Consider the following 14,156-nt stretch of genomic DNA (forward strand, 5'->3'; position numbering starts at 1 on the left):
ACACTAACTGTTGCAGAGGAGGTTGCAGCCCCAGAAGAACATCGTTGCTTTCTGAGTCACTGCAGTGGCTCTAGTTTGGCCCCATTAGCTGGGCTCTCTCCCCACATGGCAATATTTAAACACACAAACAAATGGTCTGGTTCAGCAAAAGTTGTTTATGATATGTGGGATAGAATTATTACAGTGTCCCCACTAACAAAGGGTAGTTATCCCTTCAGCAGTTGGTACTTTCTCTGCTGGATGAAAACCAGCTTTTACTTCTGAGACCCAACCAAAAAAGAATTAAAAAGAATTAAAAAGAATTAAAAAGAAAAAAGGGGGGGTGGGGGTACTTAAGCATGTCTCATGGTCAGTGTACCCCAGCCAGGCATGCAGTAGAGAGGGTGCCATCAGCAATGGGCTATTGTTTTGGCATATTGAGAAAGGAGGAGATTGTGACCCAGGAAGCTGAGTCATAGGAGTATTGTAGACAGTGAGAATCTGTTATGGAAAATTCCAGGGCTAAGTTATTGGAGCAAAAGTGGAAGGAAATACTGTCTGGTTTCTGAACAGTTTTGTCTCCTTCCCCATTATTATGAATTACTTATTGTTTGTAATTTATGTTTGTAGAGGACATCGTTTTCAGAACAGCAGAGGCTACCCAGCTCCCCCCTCAGGTTCTGGCTGAGGAAGTGATCTGCCTGGACAGTACCAGCAGTGGCAGTGAAGATGATGCTAAAGGAAAAAATAGCATTAAAGATGGTAAGTGACCAACTGCTTCACACTGGTCTCACAATATGCTGTTTATTTAGCCTCAAGTCTCCTGTTTTCATCTAGTCAGATGCTCCAGTAGTGAATCACTTCAGATTTTTGCAGGCCTGTTGGTTTCCAATTACATGGCTAGTTCTGACCTTTGAGTCCAAACTGACATTTATAACTTGGCCTACCAGGCTCTCTTGTGAATTTGTGTATATTTCTACCTTATAAATGCTCTTAAGTCTGCTCAGTGCTCTGCTGAAGAATGCTTGCATGAGGTGAGACATCATCTGCTGTGTATAAAAAGAGCATCTAAGTATTCAGATCTGCAACTGAAAGTGCGTTTTGTGTCCTTTGACCCGAATGGGTCTAACCTGACTCCTTTATACCACTCTGGTTGAGTACTTCTCCCTGATTTCCTTGGTGGTCCTTAGTCAGATAAAATGCTTGTCTGGATTTGGGAGTGAAGAGAACACATGAAGGAGAACATAAAGCACGTAAAACTGTCTCATGTTCTGTTTGGATCAGCCCAAGTTAATGTTCCCTTAAGCATGGGAAACTCAGTCTTTTACATGCTGGCCTGGGGAGCCTGATGTGTGCCTGTGTTGTGCCTGCTTGCTCAGAATAGGTCATTAGGCCATTGTGGAACTGCAAAATATGGTAGCCTAGTTTTCCAGATATAAGGGTTTTTTTTCTGTGCATAATCAGTCCTAATGTCAATTTAACCTTTGCCCTTATTCCCTTTTGCTTTGGTTACTTTACAGAAGTGATTGAGCTGAGTTCAGGAGAGGATGATGCCCTCCAAATTGTGGACAGCAGTGACTCTGGCAATGAAGGGGAGGAGGATGGCAGTGAAGAGAGCAGTGGCTCTCATGTGAATGATGACTTAAATCAGTTGGATGCTCTGGGGCAAGTCATTGTCAACATCAATCATCCACCAAACGAGGAGGACATTTTCCTGGCTCCTCAGCTTGCACATGCAGTAAAACCCCATCAGGTAGGCTTTATTAGCCTTGAAAATGTTATGAGTTCAGGCAAGCTGGCCTTGTAATTACAGAGAACTTCTTTGCTGAGGTCTGTGATCAGTCTTGTCGTGGTGGTGGCTGTTGTGGACAGTGAAGTGATAGGGACAAATTAAAGGAAGGCCAGGACTGTGTGTAACTCTGGCTGTTGTTATCATATCATAACCAGAGTAGTTATTGAAGTATTAGAATTTAGAGAAATTCTTATTTCAAGAACCCAGTACTGACAAAATAAAAGAGATGAGAATGTACTGCTTGTTTCTGGCTGAACTTGTAACAGAATTCCTTCAGTGCTCAAAGGCAAAATATTTTATAAGAATTAGAGTTTATTGTCATGCCCAAGAAGTTTTTTACCTGAGTGATGTCCTGGTAATGGGCAGTGTGGTGATATCTGGCACAGACAGGAATCTTTTCCTTTTTATCTTTAGGTGAATATTTTAAAAATAAAAAAATACTTATAAACAAACTAATTAACCCCAAATCACATTCTCTGGCTGCAAATTAATTTTGATTTATTGTTACCGTCTCAGGAAGTTTTATGAGTATCTAAAAATACTGACTTTCTGAGCCTTCCCTAGATTAGAATATAGTAGTGAGCTTGAAACATCCCCTTCTCATGCAGTCCTGACGTGCTTGCCACTCCATTCTGCAGATACACACCCATCTTGTTTTCTCCCACTATTCTAATACCTTTTCTACTTTTCTGTCTAGATTGGTGGGATCCGATTCCTCTATGACAACTTGGTTGAGTCCTTGGAGAGATTTAAAACCAGCAGTGGGTTTGGGTGTATTTTAGCACATAGCATGGGCCTGGGCAAGACCATACAAGTCATCTCTTTCTTGGATGTTCTTTTCCGGCACACGGAGGCAAAGACTGTTCTTGCCATTGTACCTGTAAGTAGCTCATGTGACAGGCTGACTGTTACACCCTTGCTGCTCTTCTCCCTCTTTCATTCCCTGTGTCCCTGAGTTTGCATGCCATGGTCTGTTCCTTCTGCCGGACCCAGCTGTCCTAATTTCTGCTCTTAAAATCCTGGGTGACTCAATTTGGTTTTTAATCCTTCTCTGGCTAACTTTTTCAGGTGAATACGCTCCAAAACTGGCTAGCAGAGTTCAACATGTGGCTCCCAGCACCTGAAAATCTTCCTGCTGATTATAACTCCAAAGAGGTCCAACCCCGCACCTTCAAAGTCCACATCCTGAATGATGAACACAAGTAGGTGCCAACAAGAGACCTTTTGAGCTCTTGGAGGACTTGATCTTATGGATCTGTTACTAGATTTGCTGTTGCAGACTGTTTAGTTTGGACTAATTCTGTGCCCTCAACTCCCAGATCTTTCCTACGCTGTATTTATTGTGGATACTGTCTTGAGTGGAAGATTTTGGTACCTGGGAGAGAAGTACTGTCTCTTTCATTGAGTTTGTAACTTGTACTTCCTTCTCACACTTCTGATGCACCTTTCTGATCTTCCACATACGCTGAGATCAGGAACCCAGTTCCAGAGACAGAGCTACTTGTGCAGGGAGGAGCAGAAGTGCTGTGGTTTGTTTCTGGTGGTACTGCTAGTCCTGTCAGAGTCCTGGGACTCATAAGGCATGTGCCCCCTATACCACATGTCTCTTGTATTTTGAATACTGTGGGTTTTTCCTGAGATTTTTCACACACTTAGGGATTACTGTACCTGACTCTGTGACTTTTCGTGAATTGTGTTGTCCTTGTGGGATTCTGGCAAGCTATATAAAACCCCCTTGTCCAGAAAGGAGAAATCAGTGGAGTTACAGCCTGGTGTGGAGTGTATTCTTGGTTCGTGGATCTCTGCTTCATTCTGGGTCAGCTCTCTGGTACAGATCAGGACAGTGTAGTGATTGTAGGAAACTCTCAGTTCATCAGCTGTGTTCATATACTTGCCTGTTGAGGTCTTTACCCTCTGAAAGGAATGTACTTTGAATCTGCTAATGCTGCTCCATCCAGGTGTTTACTGTTGGATGGGATCTGGTGTGCTCTGGCAAGACTGAATGGGGACAGTGTCTTGACCTGAACCAATTCTGTGCAGACTAGCAGGGAAGGAATAATTGAGGGACACTAGCACTGAAAGAGACAACAACAAGGCATAAATGACTAGACTGTTACGACTACATACATTAGCAGCTCATTCTGAAAATGGGTTTTGCAGAGGCAGTCTCCTCAACAGATCTTTAGAAAGGATCCTCTTAAGTCTCATGTGCTTTTGTACATGACAAACATCTACAGCTCCTGTGAGGATTTCTCATTCTTAACCCTGCTACCCATTGCATGTCAAAGGCTTTTTTCTTTTCCTCTGTACCAGATTGTCTCCTGAAGAAATTTCACCATGTTCCTCTGTCTGGTTTGATGCAAGAAAATGCTTTATGTAATTGAACGGGTCTTTTTTTGTCAGCAGGCTCCAATGCAGTGATTCAAACTGAAACTGGAAAGAAAGCTTAACAGTTCATTTGGTTGGTTTGTTTTGCAGGACAACAGCTGCACGTGCAAAGGTGGTGAATGACTGGGTGATAGAGGGCGGTGTGCTGCTGATGGGATACGAGATGTACCGTCTCCTCTCACTGAAGAAGTCCTTTGCCACTGGCAGGAAGAAGAAAACAAAGAAGCAAGCTGGCCCTGTTATTATTGACTTGGATGAGGAAGACAGGCAGCAAGAGCTTCTGAAAGGTAGGAGACCAGTTGTCAAGAGAGAGTGATCCTTTTGTCCAGCTGACTATCAATTGTGGCAGCACAGAGAAAGAACCTAGAACTTGCTTTTAGCATCACTGACATAACCAGACTTCGGTGGGCAGGATTGTATCTTTGGAGGCAGAAGGTTGTTGAGCTTTGGTTGAGGCTTTTGTTTCTTGCAGTAGCTGCAAGTAAGTGTGGAAGTTAGTAAACTGAACTTGGAGGTTTGTCTGTATGGGATTTACCAATCTGGTCTGATTTGAGACACTGAACTTGATGCAGAGCAGGTCATTGAGCAGAAATCAAGGGACAGTCATGCCTGATCATTACCACATCATGCTAAATTGGAGCTATTGTCTAGTTATGTTTTATTTCCTGCATCAGCCTTGCTCTCTGCCACCCATGAATACTGCTTTTTTTGTCTTTCAGGGCTACCCCTTTTTTTCTTTTTGTGAAGTTGGTGACCATATAAAACCAGAACTTTATCTTACTCATCTCTGACTAACACTTAATATTCCTTGTCCTCAGGGATTGAGAAAGCTTTGTCTCGCCCGGGCCCAGATGTGGTCATTTGTGATGAGGGACACCGGATCAAGAACTGCCACGCCAGCACCTCGCAGGCCCTGAAGAACATCCGCTCCCGCCGGCGGGTGGTGCTGACTGGCTACCCTCTCCAGAACAACCTCATTGAGTATTGGTGCATGGTGGACTTTGTCCGACCTGACTTTCTAGGCTCCCGGCAGGAATTCAGCAACATGTTTGAGCGCCCCATCCTGAACGGGCAGTGTATTGACAGCACCCCTCAAGATGTTCGCCTCATGAGGTATCGCAGTCATGTCCTGCATAGCCTGCTGGAAGGCTTTGTGCAGCGGTGAGTCCACAAGGAGTTCTTCGTGGTGTAGCCCATGCAAACAGCTCCTTCATCACAAATTAACTTTCTTGTTTGCTGAGTTTGTGTAGTACAGCTAATCTTGCTGCCTTAGAGAATCACAGAATCATGTAGATTGGAAAAGACCCTTAAGATCGTCAAGTCCAACCGTTAAACTACCACACTGCCAAGTCTATGGCTAAACCATGGCCCTAAGTCCCACATCTACATGCCTTTTAAATACTTACAGGGATGGTGACTTAACCACTTCCCTGTTCCAGTGCCTGACAACCCTTTTGGTGAAGAATTTTTTCCAAGTATTCAATCTAAAAATCCCATGGCACAACTTGAGGCCATTTCCTCTTGGCCTATTGCTTGTAACTTGGGAAAGGATGCCAGTCACCTCACTCCAGCCTCCTTTCAGGTAGTTGTAGAGAGCAAGATGATCTCCCCTTAGTCTACTTTTCTCCAGACTAAATATTCCCAGTTCCCTCGGATGCTCCTCATAGGACTTGTCCTCCAGACCTTTCACCAGCTTCATTGCTCTTCTCTGGACACGCTCCAGCCCCTCATTGTCCTTCTTGTACTGAGGGGCCCAAAACTGAACACAGGATTCAAGGTGTGACCTCACCAGTGCTGAGTACAGGGGGACAATCCCTGCCCTGGTCCTGCTGGCTACACTGTTTCAGATACAAGCCAAGATGCTGTTGGCTGCCTTGGCCACTTGGGCCCCCAGGTCCTTTTCCTCTGGGCACCTTTCCAGCCACTCTTCCCCAAGCCTGGAGCATTGCATGGGGTTATTGTGACCCAAGTGCAGGCTCCAGCACTGAGCCTTGTTGAACCTCATACAGTTGGCTCATTGGTACAGCCTCTCAGGCTTGAGTTTTAATCATGCACCTATCTTTGTGGGAGGATCTTAAGCATACAGAGAAAACCACAGGGGAGATCCTTGAGTTAGCAACCATATTTCTCTCAGAATCTCTGTCTTGTTCAATCTGTCAACTTCAGAGTGGTCCTTATGGCTCTGTTTTCCCTTGGGAGTAGAAGGAAAATTGGTTTGCTTTGGTACCACAGACTGATAATGGAGAACACTACCTCCAATGGCACCGGGGTGACCTCAGGCTTATTTTGATGTCTTAGTAGTTAATTTGGATGTGCACTTTCTTACATCCTCTACCCCAGGATCTGAAAGCATTTCAGAAACCCTCAGGAAAAGTGTCAGTGTCTCTACCATTCTGGAAATGAATCAGCTTTGTTCTCAAATGAGGGTTCTAAGATGCTGGACCAGTAATTTGGATGGAGTGTGTTAGTCATTGGCAGAGCTAAAGAGAGACCTTAGGTCTTACTTCTGCTTTTCAGCTACCATGTAAAGCAGGACTTCATCACCCTCTTAACATTGTGACCTGTACTAGAGCTTTGTAACATTTGAGATCTCTGTAATTGTGCTTACAGCTGGTGTTTGGCTGCAGGGAGGGTGTCTCAGAAGTGTCATGCATTAGAGGAGCATGCAACTAGAGCTCTTTCTCTCTGCAGCCAGGTGGGCAAGAAGTCAAAATCTTACCCTCCAGGCAGCCACAGAGAGATCAGATTGGGAAAGTCCCTTCCCTCTTTTTATCTCTCTCTCTTTACTTCCTCCACAGGCGAGGGCACAATGTGCTGAAGGTTCAACTCCCATCTAAGGAGGAACATGTCATTTTGGTACGGCTTTCAAAGATCCAGCGGGCCCTCTATACTGAGTTCATGAACCGGTTCCGAGATGCAGGCAACAGTGGCTGGCTGGGACTGAACCCACTCAAAGCTTTCTGTGTCTGTTGTAAGGTAGGTTTGGGCAGGAGCTGCAAAGAAATATTCTGGCATGTAAGGGAGAGGCAGAAATATGAGTGAAAATAGGACATAAAAGTATGGTTAACCAGGAGCATCTTCTCTCCTCAGAGTGCCCTGCAGTGGCCCAGCAGAATTGTTATCCCCACTTGCAGAACTGGGGTGCAGGGGTGTTAAATGTCTTGTTCAAATTTGTACAAGAAACCTGCAGCCACCAGATGGACTGGGCTGATACTGTAACCATTTTCCTGCTGCAATGCAAACAAGCAGCTTCCTCTGCATTTGTGCTGTGAGAAGTGCATAGTGGCCTTCTGTTTTGTTCCCAAGGAAGGAATTCAGCAGTTATAGAGTCAGGAGAGCCTTGGTTAAGATGGTTTTTACCTTGTGTCATAGCAGAGTCATGTTTTCTGTTTTCACTACTTTGATAGACTGGCTTTCTCTGCAGTACCTTCCAGTTCCACGTGGGGTGGTGATGAGTTGATTGAATTGCTGTGGGGACTTTCAGTCCATAATTTTTAGTGGGCATCAGGCCAGTGCAGGTCTAACCACTTTCTTTTCTTATTCCTTCAGATCTGGAACCATCCAGATGTGTTGTATGAAGCTCTGCAAAAGGAGAATCTGGCAAATGAGCAGGATTTGGATGTGGATGACCTTGGCACAGCAAGTACTAATTCCCGCTGCCAGCCTCAGGGAATTAAAGTCAAAACAGAGAGTAATGCTTTGGCATCACCAGTTGGAGAAGCTACCAATAGCAAGTTTCTGCAGAGTGTTGGCTTCAACCCCTTTCAGGAGAGAGCAAATCAGGTCGTTACTTATGAGTGGGTGAGTACCACCTCTGGAAAACTCTTCATTTGGAGAGTTATGACAAACATAGACTAGATACTTACTCTGAAAAGACTGCACCTTTTTTTGTTGGACAGTTTTCTGAACTAGGGCAAAGAAAATACTCTTCTGTTTAAAAGCTGGGGATTTCTCATCCAGTTTCTTTACCACAGAGCATCTTGAGAAGCATGTCTGCATGGCACTGGGTAGGGATTTTGGAGCTCTTGTGGAGCTGGAGTCCAGGCAACACTCGTCTGTACCATTGTTTTCATCTGACCAAATTCTATAAAAAGGTGTTTGGGTGAAGTTTAATCTAGATAAGATGGGGGTAAATCTAGTGGGTTGGAGGAGAGGTCTTGAGACAGGGTAGAATGTCTTGAGAGGTTAAGAAGATGCTCATTCATCCATACTCCAAGAAGTTTGTCATTTGCAGCTTCTGGAATGAGAGGTAGCAGCAGTTTTTGTTGTTGCACTCGGTGATCTCAGAGGTCCTTTCTAGCCATGACTATTCTGTGAATTGGGAGTGACATTGTCACCTGGACCTGGCTGGATGTACATAACCTCTCTGCAATGACTTATTTCTCTCATCTTGAGACAGGATTGTTGAACTAAACAGGGAATGAGCAACTCCTCTTGTAATAGGTCTCCTGTTTCTCGGTAGGCCAAAGACATCTTGTGTGATTACCAGACGGGAGTCTTGGAGAACTCACCCAAGATGGTGTTACTGTTCCACCTAATTGAGGAAAGTGTGAAGCTTGGAGACAAGATCTTGGTCTTCAGGTAAGCAAAGTATCAACAGCTGCTCCTACAGTCACTTAAATCCTGAAACAGTTAAACCCTTCCTGGTACTAGGAGGTTGTTACATGGAGTGAGTGGTGTGGTAGTTCCTCTTTTCCCCTCTGTTGTATTAGATCCTGGTTTTCCTCCATGGATTTTACACTTCTGCCACTATCAAGTTTACTAGTGAGAGGTGTGCTGCCAGAAGCAGGGTTTGACAACTGTCAGTGCTGTCATGGCTGGGGAAGAGTTCTGACACTCCACTTTTGCTGCTGTGGGGGCTTTCTCCTGAACAGAGATCTTGGTTTTGCAGCCAGAGCTTGTCCACGTTATCTGTCATTGAAGAGTTTTTGGCAAAGAGACCAATGCCAAGCCCTCCAGGCTCAGATGGAGGAGTTCACAGCTGGGTCCGAAACATCAGCTATTACAGTGAGTGCAGCCAATTGTGTGTGAAACTGTTTGATCTTCTGTGATGGACTGAAATTCCTGAAGGGCACCCACCATCTTCTTCTGGTTGTCTCTGGGGGTGAAAGTGTTCTTCTGAAGCATTCTTCTGATGAAATCTCTTTCAGATGACTCTTACTTTAGTTGCTTGGGAAGACAGTGTCAGTTGTTCCTGGGTTTTGCAGAGCTGCCATAAGCAAGCTGCTGCCCAGGAACAGAGACATGATCCCCCCCTGCACTCCTTTAGACCAGTACTCGCTGTGCTCCGATCCAGTCTATGGGGTTTTGCCAAAGGCTTTCACAATTTGCTTTCTCTGGGTTCCCTAAGCTTCCAGCATACCTGAGGCCTCTGTGCCTGCTGCTCTTGCTTGCTCTCTGTCTTGCCTCATATGGGGCCCTAAGGAGCTCATTGTGTTGTAGCACTCCCAGTCTTGGCCTTGCCAAACATGAGCAGTGGTTTGCTTGGTCTTTCAGTTCAACAAATCCCAACCTGGCTGGCTGTATTGCACTTGCCTGGCTGGGCAAATTAGATCTACAAAGTGATCTGGTTGAGGTCCCAGAGTGCATGACTTGAGGAAGATCTAGAATTCGTTGGGAACCAGTGTCAAAGCTCAGTGTTTGGGAAGTGGGTTTTTTTCTGATGGGATTCCACCAAGCACAGAGAGCTTTTAAATGTGTCCTTAATTTCCTTCATAGGACTGGATGGCAGCACCTCTGCCTCAGAAAGGGAACGACTGATTAACCAGTTCAATGACCCCAGCAACACCTCAGTTTGGCTCTTCCTTTTGTCCACACGGTAAGTTGGCTGGAGCAGAAGGACGCAGGGGAGGACTCATGCTGGTGCTTGGTTTTCAATTCTTAACTGCCTTTGTAATGTGCTCTCAGGACACTATGGGGTGATGGTGCTATCTGCTTTTGAATTCCCTGGGGGCATAAAGTTTTAGCTTTAGTCCTTTGCAGCAACTTAACAAGTCTTGGAAACCAAACACAGGTTTGAAATTGCTGGTATGACTGGAAGGAACTTTCTGTAGACACCTCATGAACTCTTGGCTGTGATGGCTGTCCTGCCTGGAAGCTTTGAAAATTGGCCAGGACAGCAATTTGAAATTTGCCTTTAATTTCCAGTGCTGGCTGTTTGGGTGTCAACCTCATTGGAGCCAACAGAGTGGTGGTGTTTGATGCTTCTTGGAACCCGTGCCATGACGCCCAGGCCGTGTGCCGTGTGTACCGCTACGGGCAGAAGAAGCCGTGCCACATCTACAGACTGGTTTCTGATTACACCCTTGAGAAGAAGATCTATGACCGTCAGATCTCCAAGCAGGGCATGTCGGGTATGTGTGGATGGACATGGCACTCCACTCTTGGCTTTCACTCCTTTTAGCTTCCTTAAGTCCCGTTTCTGTAGCTTTTGTAACTTCTTTTTTCTAAGATTGAGAAACAGCCAAAGAAGTGATGGCAACACTATCCTAGGGCTATGTTTGTGCTTATGAGCTGACAGTAACATGAGACCCTAGAAGAAAATGGCATGAAAATCCATGACAGAGTACTAGGGGTTGTAGAGCCAGCATCCTGCAGCAGGGTTGTGCTACCAGTCAAATGCAGTGATGTTTACTTTCTTTGCTACTCTCCTGACTGCTGAAAGAGACTGGAGGCTTGGGGAGCGCTAATCTTGTTTTCCCCTGTGCCTGGGCATTACTTGTTAAATAGCTTTGTACCTCCGTTTCTCCACCAGCAAGAGAGGAAAAATAGCAAAATTAAAATATATATTGTGCCTTTGACTGATAGTGCTTGCTTAGGAGCCAAGAATATTTAATTCATTCCAGTTCTGACCTGCCCTTGTACCAAAAGTAACTTTTTGTGCTGACTTGTGCCAGCTGTCAGGCTGCTCTTGTAAAGCGTGCATCTGAGGGTTATGGTGACCCAAAAAGGGTTCTGCCTGTGTCCTTTGTCTCAAAATCCAGCTTCAGAGGCAGCAGCCCAGGGTGAATGGCTCAGTATGCTTTCTTGTACTTGAGGTGGAGTCCCCTGGCAGCTGGCCTGGATCCCAGGAGAGTCCAGGATATACGTGTTTTCTCCATGTGCTCCCATTTGCCCTGTGTGCAGGAAGAAATGTCCAAGGAAAACTTTCAGGTCCTTACAAGGCAGGGCTGGTTTTCTGAGATTTTGATTCAAAGGGGTTTTGTAAATTTCAGCACCTGGTTATTAATTTGAGCTCTATTAGGACAGGAGTGCAGGAAGGGCAGCAGGCAGCTGTACCTGTCTCACCCCTTCTCTGCTCACTCTGTTCCCTTTCTTTTCCAGATCGGGTGGTGGATGATCTGAACCCAGTGCTGAACTTCACCCGACGGGAGGTGGAGAACCTGCTGCATTTTGTGGAAGAGGAATCTGACCCTGCTCAGCTCTCCCTCAATCCATGCAAGATGAAGGAGTCTGTTTTACAATTAGCCTGTCTCAAGTATCCTCACCTCATCACCAAGGTAAGACCAATGCTCTCCCTTACTGACACCACACTGGACAAGCATGAGTAGGGCTAGAGGAGTCTGGCTGTGTGATGAGGACGTGGTGACAAGAAGGATGCATATGTGTACTGGTGGGAATAGGTAAAAAAATCTCTAGAGAGGGCTCTAAGAGCCCTTCCCTTTCCTGCGGTGTCTTCTATACATTTAGTGGCACTTCTGTCCTGGACAGGTTTGGGGACAACCCTTTCTTCAGTTTGATGCTGTGCCAGGAAGGTGGCAGTGGCATATCCCAGCTTGCTGCCAGCTCTCTTCCTGGGGTGGCTTTAAACCAAAGCTGGGATGGCCAGCACTTGCCTGTGAAGAGTGTCACTGGTAGGGTGGTGCTGCAGAGCAGGCCTGTGACCGGGTGCCATGGGGCTGTGTGACATCCTGGCAGGCCCCGTCCTTGTGCTCTTCCCCTGGCCTTTGGCTCGTGGGTTTTGCTGGGTGCTCATGGTAAGCGATGGCCTTGGCTGGGCAGCCTTAGCTGACGCTGTCACTCCTCAAGACGAGCCTTGGCTACACCCACAGTTTCCCCACGCTTGCTTTGCTGTGACCGGCTCTGTCTCCCAGCTCCCCTCTTCCTTGCTCCAGCCCGCATGGAGAGAGCGTGGATGAAGGGACCAGGTGGCAGCCATTTGGGGCATGTTGGTTCCCTCTTGTGGTGTGTTGGTGTCAAAACCTTAGTGCTGTGGGGTTGCAGGAGCCTTTTCAGCATGAATCACTGCTGATCGACCGGAAGGAGCACAAGCTGACCAAGGCAGAGAAGAAAGCAGCCAAGAAGAGCTATGAGGAGGAAAAGCGAGCATCCGTCCCCTACACCCGGCCGTCCTACGCACAGTATTACCCAGCCAGTGACCAGAGTCTGACGAGCATCCCTGCCTTCAGCCAGAGGAACTGGTGAGTACCTGCCTCTTCCCCTTCCTCCTGTGCTGTAGTCATGAAATGAGGGGGCAGAGGAGCTTAGCCCTGTCAGTGGGGGCACTGCACTTTCCTCTCTCACTAGGCGACCAGCTCTCAAGGGTGAGGACAAGCCGGTGGCGAGTGTCCGCCCAGTTCAATCCACCCCCATCCCCATGATGCCCCGGCACGTCCCCATGGGCAGCGTGGGATCAACCTCAAGTTCCAACACCACTGTCAACTTCCCCATCAACTATCTACAGCGAGCTGGTGTCTTTGTGCAGAAGATTGTCACCACCACAGGTGAGTTGCTGATGGTCACAGGGACATGACCATCACAGAATTGTGATGCTCATGGTGAATTGAGGAGCAAAGTGAGTTGTTGATGCCCACATGGGCTGTGGTCAGATGAGCATCAGAGCCACTGAGACTGCCTCTCTGCATTTCAGTGGTTCCCTTGCTCTCAGAGGACTTTCCCTGCAGGTGTGCAAGGGGCATGGGCCTGGTGGGGTTTCAGGAATGAGTTCCCTTTGAAAGGGCCTGCACACTGTCACCAGTTGTCCTTTTTTGGGATAGGAGAGATGCTGTACCAGAGCTCCACGGTATTTGCCTCCTTGGAGCCTCTTACCTTCCTGTGCTGTTCAGAAATAAACCCAGGGCTTACTTCTAGCGCAGTGCACAGGAGTGACAGCTGCACTGCAAGCAAAGGGCTTTGGTGATGCACCTCTTTGATCCTGAATGTGCTTGTGTGTAGTTTCATGGACACTGTTCTCTTTCTTCCCTCACTGCCAGATATTGTGATTCCGGGTACAAACACATCCACTGATGTACAGGCAAGAATCAGTGCTGGAGAGAGCATCCACATCATCCGAGGGACAAAAGGTAAGTCTCTCTGTCTGGGTAAGAATTGTGGATAGGGTCCTAGCCAATGCTAATTAGCACGGAAAAGGAAATTAAAGCATGAATCCATCTCCTGAGAGAAAAAGAAACAAGAAGGGGAAGAGATCTGGACTCATCAGTGGCTCTGTTGCAGCCTGTGCTTTGAGTGTGCTGTTGTAGCTTACTCTTGAGGACTATTGCAGCAGTGGCTGCTGCTGCCTCTGAGAGGAGCTGTTGAACTTTGTGGCTGAGTGTCCCATTCTCACAACGCCCACTTTATGTACTGTGCACTTCCTGGTGCTCCCAGAGCAAGCTCAGTCCCAAGCATGAAGTTCCACATTTCCCACCGGCAGCACATTGGGAAGGGGTGAGCTCCAATCTGGGAAAGCTAAAAGGGTGGAAATGAGGAGGAAGGAGGCAGAAGCCACCCACTAATCTGCCTCCCTGCATGGTCTGTGGGTTGGCTTCCTGCAGCACTGCTGTCCTGTTCCTGTCTGGGCAGCCTCACGGGCTCACAGGAATCATGTATGAAGTTTTTCTGCCTCTATTCCAGGGACATATATCCGGACCAGCGACGGGCGAATCTTTGCTATCCGGACCACTGGGAAGCCAAAGGGCAATGAAGACCGTCAGACTGCTGCCTCAGGTAGGGGCTTGTGAGTGCTGTGTGAGGCTTGCTCCTGTGCTGTCCTACCGGA

General features: G+C 46.8%; 1 protein-coding gene across 6 annotated transcripts in view; it reads left to right on the forward strand.

Moving 5' to 3' along the window:
- RAD54L2 (RAD54 like 2) overlaps window positions 1–14,156 on the forward strand; it is a 67,811-nt gene that overhangs the window by 47,860 nt on the left and 5,795 nt on the right. For all 6 annotated transcript variants that reach the window (XM_051627385.1, XM_051627392.1, XM_051627388.1 and 3 more), the window contains 17 exons: window positions 610–741; window positions 1,500–1,732; window positions 2,469–2,651; window positions 2,840–2,973; window positions 4,250–4,446; window positions 4,978–5,320; window positions 6,958–7,135; window positions 7,709–7,960; window positions 8,622–8,740; window positions 9,051–9,166; window positions 9,878–9,977; window positions 10,307–10,512; window positions 11,483–11,658; window positions 12,383–12,579; window positions 12,686–12,882; window positions 13,372–13,461; window positions 14,012–14,104. In XM_051627385.1, coding sequence (XP_051483345.1) covers window positions 610–741; window positions 1,500–1,732; window positions 2,469–2,651; window positions 2,840–2,973; window positions 4,250–4,446; window positions 4,978–5,320; window positions 6,958–7,135; window positions 7,709–7,960; window positions 8,622–8,740; window positions 9,051–9,166; window positions 9,878–9,977; window positions 10,307–10,512; window positions 11,483–11,658; window positions 12,383–12,579; window positions 12,686–12,882; window positions 13,372–13,461; window positions 14,012–14,104 — 2,946 coding nt within the window. The remainder of the gene's footprint in view (window positions 1–609; window positions 742–1,499; window positions 1,733–2,468; window positions 2,652–2,839; window positions 2,974–4,249; window positions 4,447–4,977; window positions 5,321–6,957; window positions 7,136–7,708; window positions 7,961–8,621; window positions 8,741–9,050; window positions 9,167–9,877; window positions 9,978–10,306; window positions 10,513–11,482; window positions 11,659–12,382; window positions 12,580–12,685; window positions 12,883–13,371; window positions 13,462–14,011; window positions 14,105–14,156) is intronic.

The sequence above is a fragment of the Apus apus genome, chromosome 9 (genome assembly GCF_020740795.1).
Source record: "Apus apus isolate bApuApu2 chromosome 9, bApuApu2.pri.cur, whole genome shotgun sequence".
Classification (NCBI taxonomy): Eukaryota; Metazoa; Chordata; class Aves; order Apodiformes; family Apodidae; genus Apus; species Apus apus.